The sequence below is a fragment of the Geospiza fortis genome, unplaced genomic scaffold (assembly GCF_000277835.1).
Source record: "Geospiza fortis unplaced genomic scaffold, GeoFor_1.0 scaffold40, whole genome shotgun sequence".
Taxonomy (NCBI): Eukaryota; Metazoa; Chordata; class Aves; order Passeriformes; family Thraupidae; genus Geospiza; species Geospiza fortis.
Window position 1 is genome coordinate 16,060,107 of NW_005054297.1, and position 22,515 is coordinate 16,082,621.

At 38.9% G+C, this 22,515-nt stretch overlaps 2 protein-coding genes across 2 annotated transcripts in view; one reads left to right on the forward strand and one right to left on the reverse strand.

Moving 5' to 3' along the window:
• Positions 1-504: 504 nt before the first annotated feature.
• On the reverse strand, positions 505-22,088 carry CNOT7 (CCR4-NOT transcription complex subunit 7). The gene is made up of 6 exons (XM_005415506.2): positions 21,886-22,088; positions 21,439-21,632; positions 18,649-18,810; positions 12,996-13,140; positions 4,942-5,052; positions 505-2,212 (listed from the first exon to the last, which is right to left on the reverse strand). Exons 1-6 carry the CDS (start codon positions 22,000-22,002, stop codon positions 2,084-2,086), a joined length of 858 nt encoding a protein of 285 aa, XP_005415563.1. The 5' UTR covers positions 22,003-22,088; the 3' UTR covers positions 505-2,083.
• VPS37A (VPS37A subunit of ESCRT-I) overlaps positions 22,048-22,515 on the forward strand; it is a 15,057-nt gene continuing 14,589 nt past the window's right edge. Inside the window, exon 1 of the mRNA XM_031059679.1 lies at positions 22,048-22,086. Coding sequence (XP_030915539.1) covers positions 22,048-22,086 — 39 coding nt within the window. The remainder of the gene's footprint in view (positions 22,087-22,515) is intronic.

Here is a 22,515-nt window from a genome sequence, read left to right on the forward strand (position 1 = left end):
CAAAACAAAAACCCATTAAAGTCCTTCGAAGAGTCGTTCTGTTCAAGTTAACCAGATAGCTGTATCCATATGCTTTAGGCAAAGCTACTACTTTAAAGCAAATGCATCAAACTTCAGGGACTCTTCATTCCATGTCTATGCAAACCCTGGAGGCCACAGTAAGAATTCATCCTGCTTTCACTATCACGATCTTAAAGCCAAAGAAAACCGAAGTTAAAACAAGTCACCATCATCTAATGCATAATGGTATAAAAGTACTAATGGGATTAGGATGCCTCAGAAGTAAATTGCTATCACCCCTCTTCCAACTCAGGACAGCGGGAATTAAATGACTGGAAACCCATGAACACAATTCTGCTCTGAATGTGAAATCAGTCAGGGAGCAGTGAGTTAGATTCCTCTATGTCAGCACATAGAAAAGAACTAACACGCCTAACAAAACAGAGCTGAACTGACTAAATAATCTCATTGCAGGAAAAATTTTGCAACAAAACCACCAGTCTGTTGTTATGTAAGAAAACATTTCTTAGGCCTTTATTTACAAAAGCTTTAAAAACAAATACCCTCTGTTATGCAAATTACTTGTTTAAAAAGGACCGCCCAGTTACATCATCATAATTCAATGAGAAAAAGGTGTTTGATTTTTTGCTTTTAAGTACAAGATAAAACAGAGTAATTGGCGAACATGTGGAGATTTTTCTGCCATTGATTTCTGTGTCAAACACACGTACGCGCGCACACGCACAGACACACAATGTCACCCATTCCGTCATTCCAGGCTAGTAGTTAGCTATTCAATACCAAAAATCCTTCCTGCACAACTGCTCTGTATACATGCTATGCAGAGTTAAGAACATACTTTAGGGTCCTTGAAAACAATATATCTAAAATATATTGTAAGATATACTCAAAAATAAACTAGCATTACACTCCTCAGGTAACTTTATTAGCTGGAAGTTATTTATATTTTGTTGTTTTACAACAAATATCTTTAACATCTGTCTTTGTAACAACTACAAAAAGGCATGATTTAATTGTCCTTCTAATTCAATAATTCAATTAAATAGTATTTTTCAGATCTTTGGGGTTCGTCTTCAACTAAACTGACTTACAAAAATCATGAAATCAAGTACATAATAAATATGACTTCATAAAAAATATCTGAGGTGCACATTACTAGGATAAAAGCCACAAGGTTAATCAAGGGAAATGTGCCATTACAAGACTCCTACTTTTCCATTATCCTTCAACTCTCAGCTTAATGGCAAAAAGGCTAAAGTCATAGCTGTTCTTCTCCTGAAGGGTGTAAAGCTGTTTTTTCAAGCCTCTTTCCCCCATCACAGAGCAGTTTTAAAGCAGCAGGCCAACCAGCAGTTGACATGTGCAGGATGTGTTGGAAGATGACCAAACACTAGTAAAGTAAGAGCAATTACTATGATTTCAGTAGTTTGTTTTGCTTGAACAAACAGAGATTATGCAGCAAATAAGTCCCGTTGTGTGGGTTGAGATACCAAGAAAATACAGCTTGAAGCTGCTGAACTTGGCAGATGATTGTTTTCTAGCTGAGGGCAAAAGAAAAAAACCAAAACAAACTTCAAATAAAACAGAGGATCTGAGTCAGAATCGCTCTCTAAAGTGCAAATCTGATGGTCCACAATCTTGAATAGCTAAAACGCCTGCATACTGGAAAGAACAGACATGAAGGGGGAAGTTAGTTATAATCAGAGCCAATTAATTTAGAGAAGGGAGGGGAAAGACAAAAAACTGGAAGAACGGTGTAGGCAAGTTTACCAGAATATTCATTATGATTCAACTTTCCCCTTCTCTCTGCCACACTGATCCTATACATGCTTTTTTACAAATGGGCTTGTTAAGAGGCCAAAATGTAACCCAGAAAATTTTACGTATCAATATTAAGATCAAAATCTGTGATAGGAACAGTCAAGTTTAGTACATAGAAAGGCAGAAAAGAAAGTGTGCTGAGAAAGGGGGGAAAAAAGCCTTAATTGTCCAAGGGGTTCAACCAGAGATAAAACCTATATACAAGCATGTGGAGGTCAAAAAGACGGCCTTTCATTTCATGTCATGACTGTTTGTTGGCTTCTTCTTCATAAGCGTTTCCTGTGCCATTCTGTACATAAGATGACCCCGAACCAAGACCATATAAGTGGCCACAATATTTGGCATCGTCAATGTGATCTTCAAAGAACATCTAAAAAAAGTGAAGAGACATGAATTACTGCAAAAGAAAAGGTTCTGTTTCAACAGAACTGTAGAAAGGCTTTAAAATTACTTTCTTTTTAAATAAGATATCAAATCCCAAGGTGCAAAAGATGATATAATTAGTATAATAAGACACTTAATCTCAACACATTATCACAATGTGCTATATGACACAATTATTTAAATCTGTCAAGAAATACAATCAATCTTCCTGCGCACCTCTCCCAATTAAATGGCCAAATGCAATGTTTTCACAATTTTGTATCATTAGTCATCACTCACATATCTGCAAGAGCAACAAAGATATTTCTCCATCTGATTTCTGTGGTGTATCTTACAACTGGCAGATGCTTAGCATCCACCATCAGTGCCCGTTCCCTTACCTCCCCTCAGTGTGGAGTTTTCACCATACTCTGTCTTGGAATAGAGATGTCCTGATTTGTATTTTATAGGTTTGGGGTGGGGAAGATGAGCACAAAACCAGTTTAGAGAAATGCAGAAAGATGCATTTTCAGCTCCGCACAGAGGGAGACTTAATTTAATGAAGAACAGCAAAATTTTGTACCAAGACTGCATTTACATATTACAAGTCTAAATTACAATTGGAACCTTTCAGTGGAAGACAAAATAAAGCCCATGATATTCTGATACTCTGCCTTTCAGATGGGTTTTCAAGCAGAAAATCACAAATTATCTTGTCAAAATAAGACACACATACACGAACATTTTTCACCCTAAAACCTTCACAGCAATCCTGGACACTCCAGTGTTCCCATTCTGAGTCATCATCCATACCAGAAATCTAAGACAGGCAGAAATATGCAGGGAGAGAATGGATGCAATACACAATCTAAACATGGAGACCTGTATATACCACACTGGTCAAAATTTCTCCCATCAAGCTTTGCTTTTAGCATCACAGTCAGGATGGAAAATTCTGTACTGTAGGAATCAGAGACTTTAAGTTTTGCAGCCCCAGCAGTTCTTAATGAAATAAAACAGGTAGGAAAAGCCCAGAATAACAACTCTACTCTTGTAGTACCATTATTTAAGTATTCCTGATGGAAAGAAAAGGATCAGTAACTTTTTTGGCTGGCACTCCAAGACCCAGCAAGCAAATTGCATCTCTGTCACAGAAATTAGTAACAAAATTCTGTGCCTCAAAAAGCACTACAAAGTGAAGTCAGAAATACATTTTTAAACACTGAACTCTGCTAAAAAGCTTTAAAAATCTACATTAAATTTATTTCTCTCTGCTTACTACTGTGTTCTTATTCAGAAATGCTGTATTTGCAAAGAGTATTTAAGTACTGGGGAAAATATTCATTATCAGTCCATGTCTGTTGGCTTAATTAAGCAAGTGTGTTACACTAAAAAACCCTCAGAGACTTCTACTTCTGGTAAAAGCTTTTTGTAAATAAGTTCAACCAGCTAGTCTGCCCTCTAACACAAACTGCATCTCATTAAAGAAACTATCATGGGTTTGGACCTTTACTCTAGAAAACTAACTTGAAAGGCTGTATCTTAAGTAGGATTATTATTATATGCTTCCCTTTGTTTGCTTTGGATCTTCAAATTCAAGAGTGAAGTTTCACAATACCAGGCAGACAGCAGGTAGCTGTACTGGCCTTGGATCATACCAGAAATGTAATCCTTTTTATTGCATCTGCAGCCCATGACCTGCCTGACAACTGCAACAGCTCCAGCAGAAGCAGAACAGAGTGCTAGGATGAGCAAACCAGCCTAAGCCATCATTCTTTATTATTCAGTTGCTGTGTCACTAATATTTGTCACAATCTTGTGGTCATTATCTCCTTCATATAGAAGGCTGGATTCCAGAAGGTAGACTTCAGCATATAGTACTTAACATGATTAAATGATGAGGTTTGATATTGCCATCTGTTTTAACATGGTAAATGACACTGAATTGCTGGAAGAATGCCATGTTCTGATGCACTGGCATTTGTTCAGTGCAACTGCTTTCCAGAGGAGGCCTGTTCGACACTTCATTGTTTTGCTAATGCAAAATAGCCTAATGTTTTCCTGTTGTAGTAGCAAGGAAATGTGAAGCCTGTAAGGCCTGACTGTACTTGCTGTAACCTTGAATTAACTGACCTTTAGAACCTTAGTTAAACTGAGCTTCACTCAATGGCAAGGAAAAAGAAATGCATGGAAATTCTCCAACGCAGCCTGGAAGTCATTATTTAATATACCTCTAGCCTGAAAGTTTAGCCAGAAGTGGTTCATCAACACTCCTTCCCCACCTCTCAGCCTGCCATAAGCAGGAGTACACACCAGCTGAATATTACACTGAGTAAAAGCTATTAAAAAAAAATTGACTTGAGTACAGTCACCCAAAAAGGAGTCTGGCTTCAGCAGTTCATAAATCACTGCAGCAGTCACCAAAAAAAGGCACCCTGCAAAACAGGTAAGGAAAAAGCACCCCAAAACAAAACTTCAGAAAAAATCCAGAAGTCAGGCCTAGGCTGGAATTGGGAAGAAATATTCACTCACAGCAGCAAAGCAAGGAGTCAGTAAGGCTGGTTCACACTTACTCAGGGAAAAGTACAGGTGGTCTCATTTTTGTCAAGAGAGGATTGACCCCTGAAGCCCTTCAGAGACCTCCTTAAAATACCACAGACTTATCAGAATCAGCAATTCCATGTGACTATCACAACACATTACTATCATGGAAATAAAAACAGTATATCCACCTACTTCTCTCATTTTGAAAAAGGCCATTCCTGTGAGTAAAGAATCGGATCCTGCCTGATGCTGTGGTCCTATCCTTTCCAGCTCTAACTGCTCAGCCACTTCTTGTAACCCACCCTGGAAAACAAAACATTTCTGTTAAATGCTGAAAAGTTAAATTAGAACAAGGAACAACTATATTTGGGAAAATCTGTTACACAGGCCATACAACCTCAGGCATATTTTAGTATCTGCACAGTAGCTGAAACAGACATTATACTAGATAAATGCATACCAGAAGAATCAAAGTTTCCATATCAAACAGTATTAATATTCTCTGTCAGTATTGACTAAATGAAGTAGTATCTGCAACCAACAAAACTAGTACTCCTTATGTTCCAGCTTCCCCAGTAACCAGATGTCATTACTTCACAATTCCTTTAAGATGACTGTTGATACAATGCTTTAAAAGGACAGACGACAAGCCTGTAGAGAACACACACCAAAGCTGCAAATCTATCTTCTCTAAAAGGTAGAACTTCTCCAGTTTTGAAGGAAATTTTCTTTTCAATAAGCTTATGTGAAAAATTATCCCCTTAACTGCAAAGTGACTAAATAAACATCATTTTAGTGTCCTCTCCAAAACAGTAATAGCTTCTACGTGTGAGAGCAAAGCTGTCAAAAATTGGTTTAGTTTTACATAGATAACACTGATCAGCTGAAGGACAGACATGTAATACTGTAACTGCAATCTTTTAATGCTGCGAGCACATGATTGTACAAAGACTTTTTTTAATTCAGTAAGCTATAAAGCTACTGGCAAGACTTAGGCACATGCACATTCTTAAAGATCTAGAAAGATTAAAAAAAAAAAAAAAAAGACAGAAGTTTTAGTGCTGCCATAAGCATCGAAAGGCAAAAATGTTACCCAGAGATAATCCTTTTAAACAAAGAATGCCTAGAGTTCACCTTCCTGTGCACTCTTAACCTGTTTCACATACAGGAAGCGAAGCAATAAGAGGCAAAAGCATAACAGTCAAAATTAAAACTCATGGAGCTACAAAGGAGTCCAAACTGAAGATCAGATCAAACATTATGAATATTCCTGTGAATCTTATGGCAACATGTTTGGGTCCTATTTTTTGTTTAAAAAGATGAAAGCTTCAATAATAACATTCCCAAATAACACCTTTAAACTAACAAGAAAACCTAGTACTGCTATTGCTAGTTTTCATCTGTCTTAGCAGCAGAAAAGCACCTAACAACACATGATCACTGCCTCTACCACACTACCCTGACCAAGAAGTGAGCCCTCCCCCCTTGCCCAGAAAATTATGTGAGGTGTCAAAGAATAACCTCCATGTTAACCACCTCCATAACCCATCCTGGCTACTGCAAAAATTCACCCTGTCCTGGCTGAAACCAGGACATTATCCATTTCTTATTCTATACTATGTCATGTCCAAATCTTGTAACATCCAACAATACACATATATACGCACACACAAGTACAGCTTCCCTGAGATGTCTGTTAATTTAGTCCACTACTGTGGATTTTATTTATCCTAGATGCCTTCCAGGGAAGGAGGGCTGGTGTGCTGCCAGCTCATTGCAAGCTGCATCAGGAGCTCATGAGTGGTGTAGGTGGACCACTCCCATATTTGTTGGCCACAGTAGTTACGGCATCCAGAGGCAGTGGCATTCAGCAACCAGTATTATACAATTCAATATTACAAACTGTTCTTACCCAAAAATCAAACCCCCTTGAAGTACACATCACTATATTTCCCCACCCCTCTGTGGGGTATGTGTACTCAGGTCCTTGAGTAAAAACAATCTCACAGATGGGTTTGCCTTTGCTTGAGGCAGGACTAATCCAAACTGGCTTCCCTAACATGTTGTTAATATGCACAATGGGGATTTATCCCCTTCTGTGGTATGTGGAGGTTCTGATTGGGCAAGGCCAGCTCAGCTGGTGGAACCTCGGGTGTTAACTAAGCAGATGGCCTCTGCTTAATATAGAACCCACTGTTAGAAAGTTCCACCACCGATTCCTTTCAATGTTTTCAACAGTCCATTGTACCATCTAATTTTCCCAGAGGCTGGTGCATGACAGGGGGTATGATACACCCACTTCATACCGTACTCTCTGGCCCAGGTGTCTATGAGGCTATTTTTGAAATCAGCACATCCACTTACTCCACATAACAGCAGCATGATGTGTGGAAGGGACTTTCCTTCAAACACCCAGACCAGCACCAGTAGTTGAGGCGCCAAAAGGAGCTGTGCTTTGGTGCCAAGCACTTCTGAGGCAGCTCAATACCCCTCCATAAATACAAGCATCTCTTCTTCAACTGGGGCATAGCAGGCCTCAGATCCTTTGCATCCCCAACTCCAGAACCCAGAGGTCAGCCTCAAGTCTCTCCAGGTACCCTTGGACAGAGGCTTCAGGAAGGCCATTCTCCCCAGCAGCCATGAAGAGCACATACTTTAGATCTTGCCACCAGACTGGCCCAAGGGCTACTGGATGAACAATCTCCCATTTGATTTGTTCAAAAGCTTGTTGTTGTTCAGGACCCCACTTCAAATCATTCTTTTTCTGGGTCACTTGATATAGAGGACTTATAATTTGATTGTAATCTGAGATACGCATCCTCCAAAAACCCAGAGCATCTAGGAAAGCCTGTGATCCTTTCTTGCTGGTTGGTGGGGATCTAGCTGTTCTGTTGTAGACCACATCAACTGGAATCTAACAATATCCACCTTGCCATTTTCCTCCTAAAATCTGAATATCCTGGGTAGATCCCTTGACCTGACTTCGCTTTATGGCAAAACCAGCCTTCAGGATGATCTGAATTATTCTCTCCCCTTTCTCAAAAACCTCCTCTGCCATGTTCCCCCATACAACAATGTCATCTATGTACTGCAAGTCTTCTGGAGCCTCGCCCTTTTCCACTGCAGTCTGGATCAGTCCATGGCAAATGATGGGGGCTTTGTTCCCACTCCTGGGGCAGTCGGTCCCCAAGAACTGGATGTTCCTCCAGGTGAAGGCAAACTGTGGCCTGCACTCTGCTGCCAGAGGAATGGGAAAAAATGCATTAGCAATATCAGTGGTGGCGCGTACCACTTTGCTGCCTTGGACTCCAGTTCATACTGTGTTCTAGTACACCTGGTATAGTGACACAGAGCGGTGGTGTGACTTCATTCATTCAGGCTGTAACAGCCCACTGTCAATAGGCCATATAGGATTTTTAAAGGGTGAGCAGATCTTGCTGACCATTCCCTGGCTCTCCAGTTCACGAATCATCTCATGGATGGAGGTCATGGAGTACTCAGTCAGTGCAGTTTTGTCGACAGTGCATTTGCTGTGGTAGAGACTGGTACCTGCTGTTTTTTGACCCTCAGCAGTCCCAAAGCAGAAGGGTCCTCTGAGAAACAAGGCAAGTTATTCAGTTGTCTAATTTCCTCTGTCTCTCCACTGTAGCTATCCCAAAAGCCCAAAACAGAAGGGTCCTCTGAGGCAAGTTATTCAGCTGTCTAATTTCCTCTGTCTCCACTGTAGCTATCCCAAAAGCCCAATGGTGCCCTTTTGGGTACTGCAGTAAACTATGTCAAGGATATACAGAGGCTCTGTGTATCTCAATAGCGAAGACTCTGGTCCATACTGGTGGGGCATGGGACATCTCTCCAGTTTTCTCAAGTCTTTTGAATCCGTCTGCAATCTTGGACAGTCTTTCCACACCAAGGAGCAGGTTGGTAAGGAGGAAAAGAGATGATCTTCCTATTACTGGAGGCTGTCGCCTGAAGGACTGCTTTTCCTCATCCTTTCATTGACACCAATGCCAAGGAGTTGGTGAATGACAATGGTGTGCTCCGTACAAACTTCTGCCACATGGATTGTGTACAGCGGCCCTTATCTGGATCTACAGGAGACTTCCTGTTACTTGAATCCTTACATATCACCTCCAGCACAACTAATTCTCTCAGGTATCTTTTTCCATGGTGCTGCATCTGCTTGGGCACACCACTAGATCATCCATGAGAGAATACCCTTCTCTCACACTTGACAGGAGTCACCTCCAGAGGGTGAGAGTTTCTGTCCTCTTCCCAAATCCCCACCAGGATGCCAGTTTCGTATTGTGGGCCAAGATATTTCAGCATCAGAGCAGCCAGCTCATCCAGGACTTTCATGACTGGTGGCTGGAATCTTTTCACTTAGCTCACTCAGGAATAGGAACTGAGTGATTATCTCTGGTCCTGCCTCTTCCTCCTTTTGTGAGAGTTCTACTTCCCCTTTATCCCTGACTAGGCAAACTGATTTGGTCCTGGATTTCTTCTTCTGTGTAGGTGTGACTGTTACTGGCATGAGTTATTCTTCCAGTTTGGCTGCAGTTTGAGTGGTCACAACACCCGTTGATCTGCTTTCTTCCTCTTCCCCTAAGGGTTCTGTCTAGCATTGGGTTGTGTCCAGCACACTTCAGTAAATTGATTCTTTTATGGAGTTGCCACAGCATTCTTCATGCAAATATTCTGACACTTTATGAAGGTTCCATAGTGATACTCTCAAAACATTGGAGGAGAGAATTTTCCCCAACAATGGCCCATTTTATCCCACATTCCATGCTACTCATGACTCTCCTCCCTCAGACAGATCTCTGATTAACCTTCCTAGAATTCTCTGTCCTGATTCTAGACACAGTGTTGACTGTACTGACTTGAAACATGGTATAGACCACACTGAGACAAAGCTGACACAGGTGCAAGAACATGTTTTCCTTAACATCAAAAGGAAATTAAAAATTCTCAAAAGCTAGTCTAACAGGCCTGAAGGAGAAAAAAGGTAGTGAAAAGCTGGGCAAAGCCATCCTCCCCTGTTCTCCCCATACACTATGTATGATTAGGAATAGACTCCCAGAGGTAGTGCCCAAGGTAAGGGTAGGAGAGTAGCACTGAATACCCCAAATGATCCTCAGTGCCCTTAATGTGATCATGTCATAAACATGACTCCAGTTCATACAATCAACATACATCAACAAAGCAACCTGGATCTGAAAAAGAGCACCCTCATGGCACACAGTACATCTACAGAAACATACAGGCTTAGGTATAGACTCACACAAATAGAGCAAATATTGTGACCATTGGCACACTCACACAAATAGATACAAACAACATTGAGACCATTGGCTCTGAATCTAATAGGACAAATGCTTAGCTGAAATTTGTTTCCAATCCACTCTGATCACACTGGGTGCCAAGTAAGGCTGTCATGGTTTAGGAATGGTATTCTCCAAAGCCAATTCACTAAAACCACTTCAAACTACACTCACTCACTCACCCCTCTCCCTGCCCTCTCCTGTGGCAGACTGGAGAGGAGAACTGGAGGCACAAAAAGTAAAGATCACAGGTTGAGATATGAGCCATTTACTGGAAAACAGCAGTGAGATAAGAAAACAAAAAGAAATAGCAACAATATGAATGAGAGAGTGTGCAAGAAGAGAAACATTGCTCACCAACAGAAACACCTGATTGCTCCCTCCACTACACTACCCTGACCTGGAAGCAAGCCCTTCCCCCATGCCCAGAAAATGATGTGAGGTGTCACAGAATAACCTCCATGTCCTAGCCATGCCCCATCCTGGGGGCAAAAATCCACCCTGTCCTGAATGGAAACAGAACAAAAAATTATTAGACTATTGAGATTCTCTTTCAGGTAAGAATTTTGCACTCCAGATAGGTATGCTTCACTCTTGGATAATGACAAATTCTTCCCAAATTTTCAGAGTATCAACCTTCCAAGAAAAAGGCCACAGAGTAATTTACATAATCACACCACCATGGTCAACAGCAAATCTACATCAAATTCTCATTTCACGACACAGTCACAGATCTTATTGTTCTGTACAAAACCCTGAATTAAAAGCAAGTTTCTAACAAAGTCTACCAATTTAAATTACTTAGGATTGCCACTACTATCAAAAGGTTTATAATTGTCTACATAAAAAGCTTTTTAGACTGTAAGCAAGAGTTTAACCTCTAATGTATTAATATCTCAAGTCAACTCTCAATCTGCATGCCAAGTCATAATAATAGACTGTAAATTCACAGAGTACTTAATTCCACAAAAAAAGCATAAAACAGATTTCCAGTTCTGAAGCCTGTTTCTCTTTCCAATGCCAAGAATCTTTTTTGAGTGTGTGGGGGCAGAGAGTGGGGGACCTACAGCAGATCAGTGACATACAAAAAAATAACTTAGACAAGTCAATAAAAGACAACTGCACAGCTGTTCAATTCACTGCAATTTAATAACGATCAAAGGTGACACACATTAGGAGACAGCACATGCATTTTTAGAGTTACAACACTAAATGTTTAGTTATTTGTTTCAGGCAGCTTCTCTCAGTACAGTTCAAGTCCACCATCATTTCATCACTGGTAAATTTGGAGGGGTAAGATAGTCCATTTCCCTTCCCCTGCTGTCACTATCAGTCTGCAGATTAGGTGAGTGGATCAAAATTTACTGCAGGAAAGCTGACCTACATATTCAGCTCTGAAAAAAAAAAATCACCCTTGTTCTTATGGTTTGCCAAAATAAGACCTGTGAAGGTTTTTCTTGTCTTCTAAAAAAAATCTTAGTGTCTCTAAACAATGCAGGTTACACACAACTATGCCTTAATTATGCCAGAAACTACAATACCCTCTTTCTCAAGCCCACTGGGAATGTCACCTCTGAATGGTGACATGGAACATCAATTTGTCACCTTTTCCATGTCACTAAATTTGGAATATACATTCTGTTCTTGCAAAGTGTGTCACCAGATGGGCACCAGATGCTCTGCTTTGCTTCACTGGGAGTGTGAAAGTGAGGGCTTTTTAGGGCGGGTTCCCCCGCACCCCTCATTTAAGACTCCTGAAATTTAGGAGCATTTAATTTTTACTCCTGGCCTCTTTGGAGAAGAGGTGTTTCTAAGATGCTCCCTAACACACAGCCATTTGCCCAGATGATTATATCAGTAACAATTGTACATGAACACAGGTAAGTATACTTTTCTGACAAACTGGAAGGATGATCTACATTTTCAACATTAATTTGATTAACAAAAGATTCACACATATTACTTTCCACAAAACTAGGCTAGTACTAAATTGACACGCTCTGCTAGTTCATCTCAGAAAGAAACACAAGACTATAAACAGCATACAGATCAGTAGCTCAGCACAATGAACTGGCAAGCCATTCCATAGTTAGGATTTGATGTGTTCTCTTCTTACTGCAGGTTTTCATTAAGAAATCCTAGAGAATTAAATTACTTTCCATAAAAGCAACAAATCATCAATTGCCTCAGATGAGTGATGCAGCTCACTCCAGCAGCAGTCCAGACTCTTAACAGCTCTTTGGCAAGTGAAGCTGTTAACAGTGCCTTTAGTATCTTTCTTTCACTTGCTGTCTTCCCCTTCACACACTTAGCTCCAGTTCCCACTCATTCTCCAGTCCAATAAGGTATCCAAATTTTATGCCTGATAGAGTAAGCCAATTAGCCCCGCTGGCCTGACATGAGAGACTAGTTTCTAGTTCATTGTTTTTCCTAGAAGTCACATGTTGTCCCTGAACATATGTTGTTGTTTATCTTTGCTTATTGGGCCATCTGAAACATTCTTCACTTCATTTCTCTTCCCAAGACATTTCCACATCATCTTCTTGAAATTACCTCAGCCTAGTTGACTGCAGTTCTTTAATGGACTGCACAACGAGGAAATAAGAGTATATGAGACCCATCAATTCTTATGGCTAAGGAAATGAAGAATTAATTCCAAACATGGGTTTATCATCTATCAACAAAGTATTGTAAATACAGTTTCAACATGGTATTTTTAACTGGTAAGCAGTTACAAAAATTGATTTTGTGCTCTTGCTGGCTTCTCACAACACCTTTAATATTAAATATATAAAGCTTGAGACAACAGTGCTTAATATGCACCATAAAAGCAAAAGCAGACAAAAACAGAGAAAGTATTTTTAAGCATGACATACTCTGTCTCCAAATGCAAAATTTGTTCCAAACCATTAGCAGATTACTTACCTTCAGATTTTTGCAACTCTTCATAAGATATTTTACATCATAGATGACAGGGAAAAACAATCGCAGTATCTCAAAGAAGTCCAGCTCTTCCTCAGGTAAATTGGAGTTTGTCAGGATCTTGATTAGATAGCCAAAGTCATATCCACTGCAAATTAATAACAAAAACAGTATAAGTAAGTGACTTAGAAGCATCTTTCTCACTTCAAGATTTCACTGCACTTCGACAGGAAAAACAACAACCTTCAAGACTTCACTGCACATTGACAGGATATTCTGCTTAAATCCAATGCAATTAAGATGAACTTCTATGAAAAACCCTGAACTTCAATATAAACAGCCCCATTGCAGATTCCAGAGAAAACATTTTAATTTAGTCTGAAAGAGGCCAAGTGAAGATCTGCCTACAGTAGTTTCTCTAAATCCCAAAATAAGGTAGAGCTGCTGGCTCTTCATCTGATAACAAGGACTTCCACTAGAAAGACTCCTAAGCTTGTTTCTTTCATATAGACTGGAGTTTCTCACTACAAATTGAGACAGACAGACACTTCTACAGTTCTTGAAATCCAAAAGATTAATGAGTTTCCAGAGCCAGTGCACGTTTATGCCTGGAGGCAAGTCTAACCCTCAGGAACAAAGAAGAGGAATTGTCTTTCAACTTTTCCAATTAAATCAGCACACAGACAACTACAAAGTTTAATAGCTTGTAGACTATTACTCTTTCTAGAGGCAATGACAGAGCAAGCTGAAAAAATTTTTGTGTGTACATGTAAGTCTGCAGGAGGCAGCAAGATAACTGAGCAGTGCTTATTTGTTAGAAGAAATGGTGGTATTGTAGTGTGCACATGGTAGAGAGAAGAGTTTGGGAAGGCTTCCTCCTCCACAGCTCAACTGAATAAAGAGGACATAGGAATGAGGTGTGGCAGTAACGGGGAAACCACATACTTTTACAAATAGTAATGAGAAGAAACAAGAGGGTTAAGTAGAGGAAAGACAGATATTGGGCATCAAAGCAACCCCGACTCCATAACAAAACACAGTGATGACAAGTTATGCTTTTTCTTAGGAGGGCAGCAATTACAAACCAGATTATTCATGACCTGACCATGAAACTCACCTTTCTGATCCCTTGTACTTGTAGGACTGCTAATGCACAAAACTAAATGGAGGAGTGATTTCTTTCTCTTCCATGTTATTAAGCTTGCATTGAACCAGATCAGTTCCTAGATTTTACTGACATACAATTTAAAATATGCCTGTACTAACAAAGAAGATGAAAACACACCACAGGGCTGCCTCTACTGAAGGCTTTATCAGTTTTGCTATTTAAGGAACCTTAGCGTAGAGCTGAGGGAGGATTCAAGTGAGCAGGTGGCCACCACAGACTCCAAATTTCCAGTTTAAGACTTTGTGTTCATTCTTGATTATACAAGGGTCATATTCAAAACCAAGACTTTTTCAATTTGGTAAATACTGGCCAGGATCTTTAACTGTGAGATAAGCATTTTTATACAATAAGATTATCTGACATCTTTATACTATGAGTTTCTAGACAGAGGGTAGAAAAACCTTCAACATACTGGGGGTACATGGACTGTTTGCTACAAGTCCATTAATACAAGACATACAATACCTATAGACTATTGCAGCTCTCCCATGGGAGTTTCCAGTGCTCTAAGGAGAAATTTTATGTTGAACAAATCCTGCACTGCATCTGGTACTTTGAAGCTGTGCTGGCCACCCTCCAGTCTCCACAGCAACAGCCACCGGCCAGGGAGCAAAGGAGCCAAAGATAAAGAAGGATTTCAATTGACTCTTACAAAGGAAAAACTGTAGTAAACTTGGCAAAACAGTAGCTTGGAAGTCTGATTTTATTAGATCATCTGAAGAGGGAGGGAAGTGGTGGGAAAGCCCATATCATCATAAAGCCCTCTAAAGAAGAAAAGAAAAAGTCACACTAACAAAAAAGGATGTTCAAAAAGATGCAAAAAAACACTGTTCAGGATTATGGAGACTTACTCCTTCAGATTCTATAGTTTATTAACTCAATGAATTCCTGACACTGATCATCCTCAAGGCTCAAATGTAACAAGTCATATTAAAGTGAAAGAAATCATATTTGTGCTACTCCTCTTCAAAAAAATGGTTGACTTGTCTTCAAAAAAAAAAGCATATTAATAAAATAATAGATAATAGATGCCCTCAAACACTTTGACTTCTTTAAAGTAGGAAGTACTTAAAGAAAAGTCAACATTCCTTTCCTATTTATATTGAGACAGAGCAGGCTAATAAAAACAGCAATTTTGTTTGAGAATTACACATTTTTTCACTTGGAGATTGTATTAGATCCAAGCTTACAGACATTAAAAACTGTCACTCCAATTTAAGACTAAGATAGATCCATTAAAACAAATTTTGAGTGGCCACTGCTGAATGCTAAGAGAATGCTAAGTAAGTCCATGGTGAGCAATTATGTAATTACCAGCTCATTAAAGAAGTTTTCTTCTAATCCTGTAACAGTGATTAGTGGTTGGTTTATACCCTGAAGCACACAGACTTCCTTGCCTGAAAAACCTTGCACCATTTCTAATATTATCATCTGAAATTGCTTAGCACAGCAAGCCACAATCTGTGGAGCTATACAACACACGCACTCACTCTTATAGACATTTGTTTTGTTTTTTCACTGAACATGGACAGCTCTAGGCAAAAAGACAAGAGCAGACATCAAACATGCCTCTATTTCTTTCCCTTAGTATCAAGATAGAATTCAGATAGCTAATTAACAATGAATTCTACTCAATCACCAAGCCTCTGAAATAAATCAAAACAAGCAAGAGCTGAGAAAGCTTTAGTTCATTTCATGATGCTAACAGAAATGAGCCAACAGATTAAATTTTACTAAAATCAGTTAGACACAAATGATTATTGAAACACATTAGCTTGGAACTTTGCAGCATCCCAAGAACATCTGGTTTTTGTTTTCCAAAAAGCATGTTTCCACAGACCCTCCAAAGGTAGAAAAAGGAGGTTGCACACAAGTGGACACTCAAAGCCTCAGCAGAGAGTTGAACATCCAGAAAATCAGCATTTGAGCTATTCCTTCCGAACTTGCTAGACTGTCAAGCACTCACAGCTCTTTCGACAGTGATAAAAAAATATCACAAATTCAGGCCTTCCTCCTTCTCTCTCATTAACTCAAATACATTTTAACACGCACACACACAAGATTTGATGGAAGTTGTCTATGAAGTTGCAATACACAAGAATTGGTGACAGTGCAAATATTTCTTCACTCATATCTGACAGAACTGCGTATCCAGAGATTTGCCACATGTCAGGATGCCAAGGCAGCTACATCAAATGTGGAGATAAAAAGCACACAAAGAGAACTATTTGAGAAGGAAAGAGCTTGCAAATGAACTGCATAAAAGTTCAAGGAAATCAAACACTAGAAAATTAAAACCAAACCGTAATTTCATACTCTGAGAAAGGAGTAATTCAATTCTCCCACTTACTATGGGACTCAAATTTTAAGAGTTAGTAGTACTTTAAGCATTTTAAGGTAGCAGAGGCAATAGGAGAATCAGCAACTACCAAGCACAGCTTTATCAGTTGCCAAAGAACTACTGCATGGAGAGCCTAAATGGAACAAATTATCAACTGAGCATCCTGCTGTGCAAGTTTCCACTGAGAGAACATAATCACAATCAAAGATGTATTTAGAAACAACTGTTCACTATTCTTTGTGGTGCATTCCAAATGACCCATGCTCATTTACAGCTTTGCATAATTCTGGTTTCCTCACAACTTAACTTACTCCAAGGTTTTGTGCTCAATATAATATCAACAAGGTCTAAAAAAGCACAAAAGCTTTACACACTCTAATAATCAGTATCTGACAAACATTTGCTGAACAACTGTCTTAAGAGGATTTCTAAAGACACTTTCAGTGAAATCCACAACAGAAACTCATTTTAGCACAGATGAAACTGGACTTCTATTAATAAAGCCATTTCAAAAACCCTTCATAAGCTGCACCAGTAAAAAATGGCATTATTGCACATGGCTTGCACTACACTTTGACCAGCCCATTAGTCAGGAATTACACACACTAAATATAATTATGCTCTAGAAAGAATCCCTAGAGTAGAAATTACTCAGGTATACCTTATACCAGGCCCTTAGTCACCAGGCAATATTGGAAAAACGCCAGTCTGAGGCTGAAGCTGCTTCTACGTGGCATCCTCTGCTGAGGCACAGTTACATGCATAACCTGCCTCCCATTCTCTTGAACCATCCCAGTCATATTACTGTAGTCAAGTGTAAATCATAAATATACATATAAGAGCCCATAATACTGTGCTTAGGAAGTTGAAAAAACTCTAATTTGGCTTTTGTAGTTATTTTGACCCAATTTAAAACATTCTTGTTACAGTATTCTTCCCCAAGGTGCTACTCTAGAAACAAGATAGCAAGAGTAAGATTGTTTTGGAGTCATACTGTGAGTTGAAACAGCTGTTAAGTGGAAGATGGAAGTGACAACTGTGCTCAGAGGATCCTTCTTTGTTTAACTGTCTTTTCTTTTAAACCTTTCTGCTTTGGAAACTCAGCCTAGCACTTCTTTGTACAAAACAAATCAAAACCACAACTTCTGCAAAAATGTTATATGCATCCTTCTACTACTGTTACACATTCCTTGCTAAAACAATTCGTATTTTTGAGTTTGTTTATTGCATAAATACTTCTCTAATTCCATGTGACTTTGTCTTTTCCAACTATTAATACTTATGGATGAAAAATTTTTTATTCTAGTTTCACCATTTACACGCCACCCACCAATACAACATGAGAGATACACATGTTTTAGCTGAGACTAGTTTGCTAACAGTCTTGTTCATTTGCTTTACCTTGCTGACTTCCTCAGAAGCCAGCATTTAAGACACCAACTCAAGGGCATTACATAGCAGTAAGCCTTTAAAGACACTATTCCTTGCAAAAGTTCTGGCATGCAGTTATCTAAACAACTACTGTGTATGTTTTTAAAGTGTTAAATCTTATTAACACTTAGAAATCTTTTGTATTATGACAGACTCATAGAGATTTAGCATTCACATTTCTATTTCTACTTGAGAGATTGACTCCTTTGATGGAATAAGCAGTAAAATGTAAGTATAAGGCTGATGAAGGATCTCCTTCCAAGCTGAGTAATTTCATCTGCTCAGATTAGCAGGAGATTTACAACAAATTTAAGAGAGCTTTATAGACCTCTTTACTGATAATTCTCTCGTATAAACAGACAATATTTCCTCAAGGATTGCTCAGGAATAGTTTGCTTTTAGTAATGTTTCTGTTATTACTTGCACATGTATAGCTCCACCTGCTGGTTTAGCAGTTTTGTGTTTTTCAGCTTCACAATTTTCTGGGTACTGCATAAACACCCAAGCTAAAAACATCAGTACAACCCCTGTGCCCTCTATTCTTCTAATACAAAATGGTGTTAGAGGTATTACAGGAGAAGTATTTCCTCAGTCTCACCGACCAAGATATGGGCTACATACACAACATTTAAACTCAGGGGATGTGAAATCCAAGTTCTAGAACTCAAACACCCATCAGAGGTTAGAACCTCAAACACTTAACATGCAGAATTTACCTATGAAAGGAAAGCCACTTGACTCCTTCACACAATACAACTCCTGATGTCATGAGCAGTTCTGCAAAGTACTGTGTCTCAATTCCTTCTTCTTCGTGCTTTTTAAACTGGATACCAGATGTTGTCAACAGTTCAATAGAGTCCTGAGCATACATATCTTCTCTAAAAAGAGAGAGGAAAAGTAAATTTCCAAAATCTACAAGCCTCAATGAGGTAACATTTCTTTCTTGCTATTCATTCCACAGATTAGGAACAATTTAACTTTCTTCTAGGTTAATTACAGAACTTCATTATCACTTTTTTTCACCTTCATCATCATTTTACCATTCCCAGAACCTCCATTCTTACCATCTTCATAAAAAACTTAGTTCCTGCTCCTTTTCCAGTTACCTATAACCACCCTTTTGCAAGTCTATAGATGAAAGTGCATCTATAGAACTTATCTGGTAAAATATCTCCATAAATCACTTGAATTGTGACAAATTAAATGTAACAGCTGAAGCAGTAACACATTACATTGCAGAAACACGAGAAACACAATCCAGAAATCCAGATCCCAGTACTGAATTAGTTCTGTAGAAAATATTTCTCAGAAGTTTTTTGTGATTTAAGCTTATGTAAATGTTTAGACATGTGTTTATAAGAACTTTATTTTCAGTAAAACTGGAAATGGAGCACTTGCTCCATTTAGCAAAACCTTAGAATTCAGATATGCTAACTTTTTCTGTCTAAACTCTTTCTTTCTAAACAATCTGTTTTAACTTTAAAAGCCTATTTTAGGCTGAAATAAAAATTCCTCTACCTTTTTTTGACCTCCCTCCTACCTCTGTGATTATTCCCTTTAACTTTTTTTTTTTTTGGCGATGTCTTAAGAATTTAATGCTGAATTTCATGTTTTGGAACTTATTTTCTCCCTTAAGTTTTATCTGTATCATCATTACAAAAACATGGAATGGTTAAATGAAGAAAAAAATGTAAACATGTAAATACTTAGAGAATTAAATTCATTTTACTGTCCACGACATACTGCTCCACAAAGTCTCTTCAGGATACAGTTTCAAATTTTAATAAAAAACAATCAAAACAAAAACACAAGAAAACCAGACAAGACAACCAATATATCAAATCTGACTCTTAGATTCAGTCATAGGCCTGTATTCCTTACTCCTAAGAGCAAGTAATCATTCTTTAGAACACAGACATACATCCTCAAGATGTGTTACATCTTTTTTCCTCACTCCCACACAGCTGCTCTTTAGTTCTCCAGCTTTGAGGCATCAGCTTCTCAACACCTGTCTGTATCTATAGCACATTAAAGAACCCATCCAAAACAAAGGCACCATTTGACAAAAAGGGGGTTTTATTCTAGTTGCTGCTCTGTACTAATCAGGTGCAGAGCGTGATTAGAGAAATATTTATGCTCTTTAAAAGCACACTAAAACAAGACCTGGCTGGAACCACACACACAAAAAATTACCTTCTAGGAACAACAAAGAGCTGTTTTGCTTTAGGAGGAGAACTCTTGGCACAGTGCCACTTCCCAAAAGGATGTTTAGAAACAGACAAAAATAAGTAAGTTGTCCATCCATGTAAAAAACAATATATATATATTCATTTCTCATGCTGTACTTACCAAGTTTATATTTTTCTATAACCCCCACCATCAACGAGCAACAAGGTAATTTGGTGATTACCTGTACCTTGCCTTACTAAGCTGTCTTATCTCTGCAGCATCTGGCACAAATATATGGAAAGCTACTTTTGGTTTCAGTTGTTTGATGTTCAGTAGACCTTTGAAGTTCAGAATATAAATGAAGTGTAGCACAGGCTTTTCTTCATAGATCACAGTTTGGAAGTTATTAATTCCTTTTCCTCCCATAATTAGTAGAATTAGTATGTTTTTCTATTTAAGAAAATGGGTAACTTTCATTCAGCATTCATATGGCCAGGTAAGTTCAGAGATACCAAAACATTAAATCTGTGCTTACTTTTCCTTCAGGAGACAATTCACACAAGACCAAATAGAGCATGTCATTGCTCAGATCAAACTGATGTGTGACAATCCACACCACTGCTTGTATAAAAGAGCACAGAGACCAAGAGAGGCAGCAGAGGTTTTCCTCCTAAGAACCCCAACTACTTCGAAAACAAGTCTTTTCATCTGCAGAAAAAATAAAGGTCTGTTCTCTAAACCTCCTTTGTAGGCTGAGAATTTAACTCGTATACAAAGTTGTCCAGTTCTCAACTTGTAACACAACTGCCAAAAACCCCAAGGCTTAAATGTGTGAGAAGAGTTTGTACTGATATTGAATTCAGTAGATAATTAACATACAAAAATCTATCAGACCAATTATGTTTACTTCAGAAAAAACATACTTTTTTAGTCACTTTACTTGTTTTTTTCTTCAAGTGTTGGTATTTTCCATTTAATGTATGTAAAGAAACAATATGTGATTTCTATAACAACTAGTAAGAGTTAAATTAAGTTAAGGAAGAAGCACTCTGAAATGCTAAACATGAAAACACAGAGCTAACTCTTGCACTAAGTATAAAATGCCTTCCATCTTTTTTTTTTAACTGCTTAGCATTTTTGACCAAATTACCAACAGTAAGACAGACTGCACAGAAATGAGGGAAGAAAGCATGTTTGGCTGACAAAAGTTTTCCTTACGTGATTATTTATGGTATTCCAGTATTACAATCACATAGATCAATGAGGTTGCAACAGTATTTATATATTTTCAGTAAGTCAACAACATATGTTTAGCAGCACAGGAATTGAATACTTACGTTAAGTTAAATTTAAAATTAAATTGCCAAGTTGAAGTTCCTGGAGGGTATTCTCCTTGCTCATTCATAAATGTCAGTCCAAGTTGAATTATTTTTAGCAAGTCGACATTGCAGCGTAAGAGTTGGTACTGATAGTCTGCGTTGCTTCTGAATTCTCCAATAGGCCTTGCAACTACTCCTGGAAATTCTGTGTCCTGCAAGAGCAGAATTTAAACTTGAACACACAAAAACCATATAAAATCTAACCATATAATAGCTGAAGAGTACTGTGTGTAAAATTAACTTTTAAAAAGATAAAAGATTAGGATCTAGATGTTCATGCAGCTCTAATTCAACATTAAGACTTCCTTAGGCTTTCAATTTAAAAGGATGAGCAAATCTACTGACCTCAGCTGAAGTCACAATTTTTGCAGTAACTTGCTAGACAGATATCAAGCACCCACTTACCATAGCTACATAGTTATACTTCCGTATAACTTGACGAATTTTTTTCATCTCTTCATCCAAGTTACAAGCCCAAACTTCACAGATTCTTTGGCTATGATCTACGGTAGCTGCTGGCATAGTGGGGGGCTTTAGAGACCATACATCAAAAGTTACACTTGACCGATGATTGGTTTCATAAAGAGGACTTCAACTGTTTATTATGTAAGCCTAAGAGAGAAAGAAAGCAAAGCATGAAAGTCTAATTTTTTACTCTTAGTTTATCTGAAGAAAAAAAAAAAGGCTTAAGCACCACATCTGCACTTTATCCTCGTAGTTTCACAAAAGCAGGACAACATAGCCACCAAAACCACAGGAATTTCGGCTCCGCGAGCTCAGATTACCATCAGAAACTAAACCCCGGCAGTTTCGTTAGCGACTGTTTCCCGCACAAGGGCGGCAAGGCGCACTAGTGACACGGATACCGGAGACACCCGGCTCCCCGGGCGCTCCTGCCCCGCGGCTCGGCAGGGCGCGTTCCTGCGGATCCCTGGGCTGCGCGCAGCAGGGAACGGAGCGGCACAACAGAGTCACGCCAGACGCGGGGTGCCGCGGGCGGCCTCCCGAGGCGGGAGCAGCTCCCCCGGCTCCCAA

Excerpts from the sequence above, each read along its gene's own strand:
- CNOT7 (XM_005415506.2), bottom strand. The coding sequence starts at position 22,002 with ATGCCAGCAGCTACCGTAGATCATAGCCAAAGAATCTGTGAAGTTTGG. Across the intron at positions 13,141-18,648 it reads AAGTGGCTTTCCTTTCATAG|TGGATATGACTTTGGCTATC; the intron begins GTAAATTCTGCA and ends ATTAATTTGCAG. Across the intron at positions 2,213-4,941 it reads CCTTTTTCAAAATGAGAGAA|ATGTTCTTTGAAGATCACAT; the intron begins GTAGGTGGATAT and ends CACTTTTTTTAG.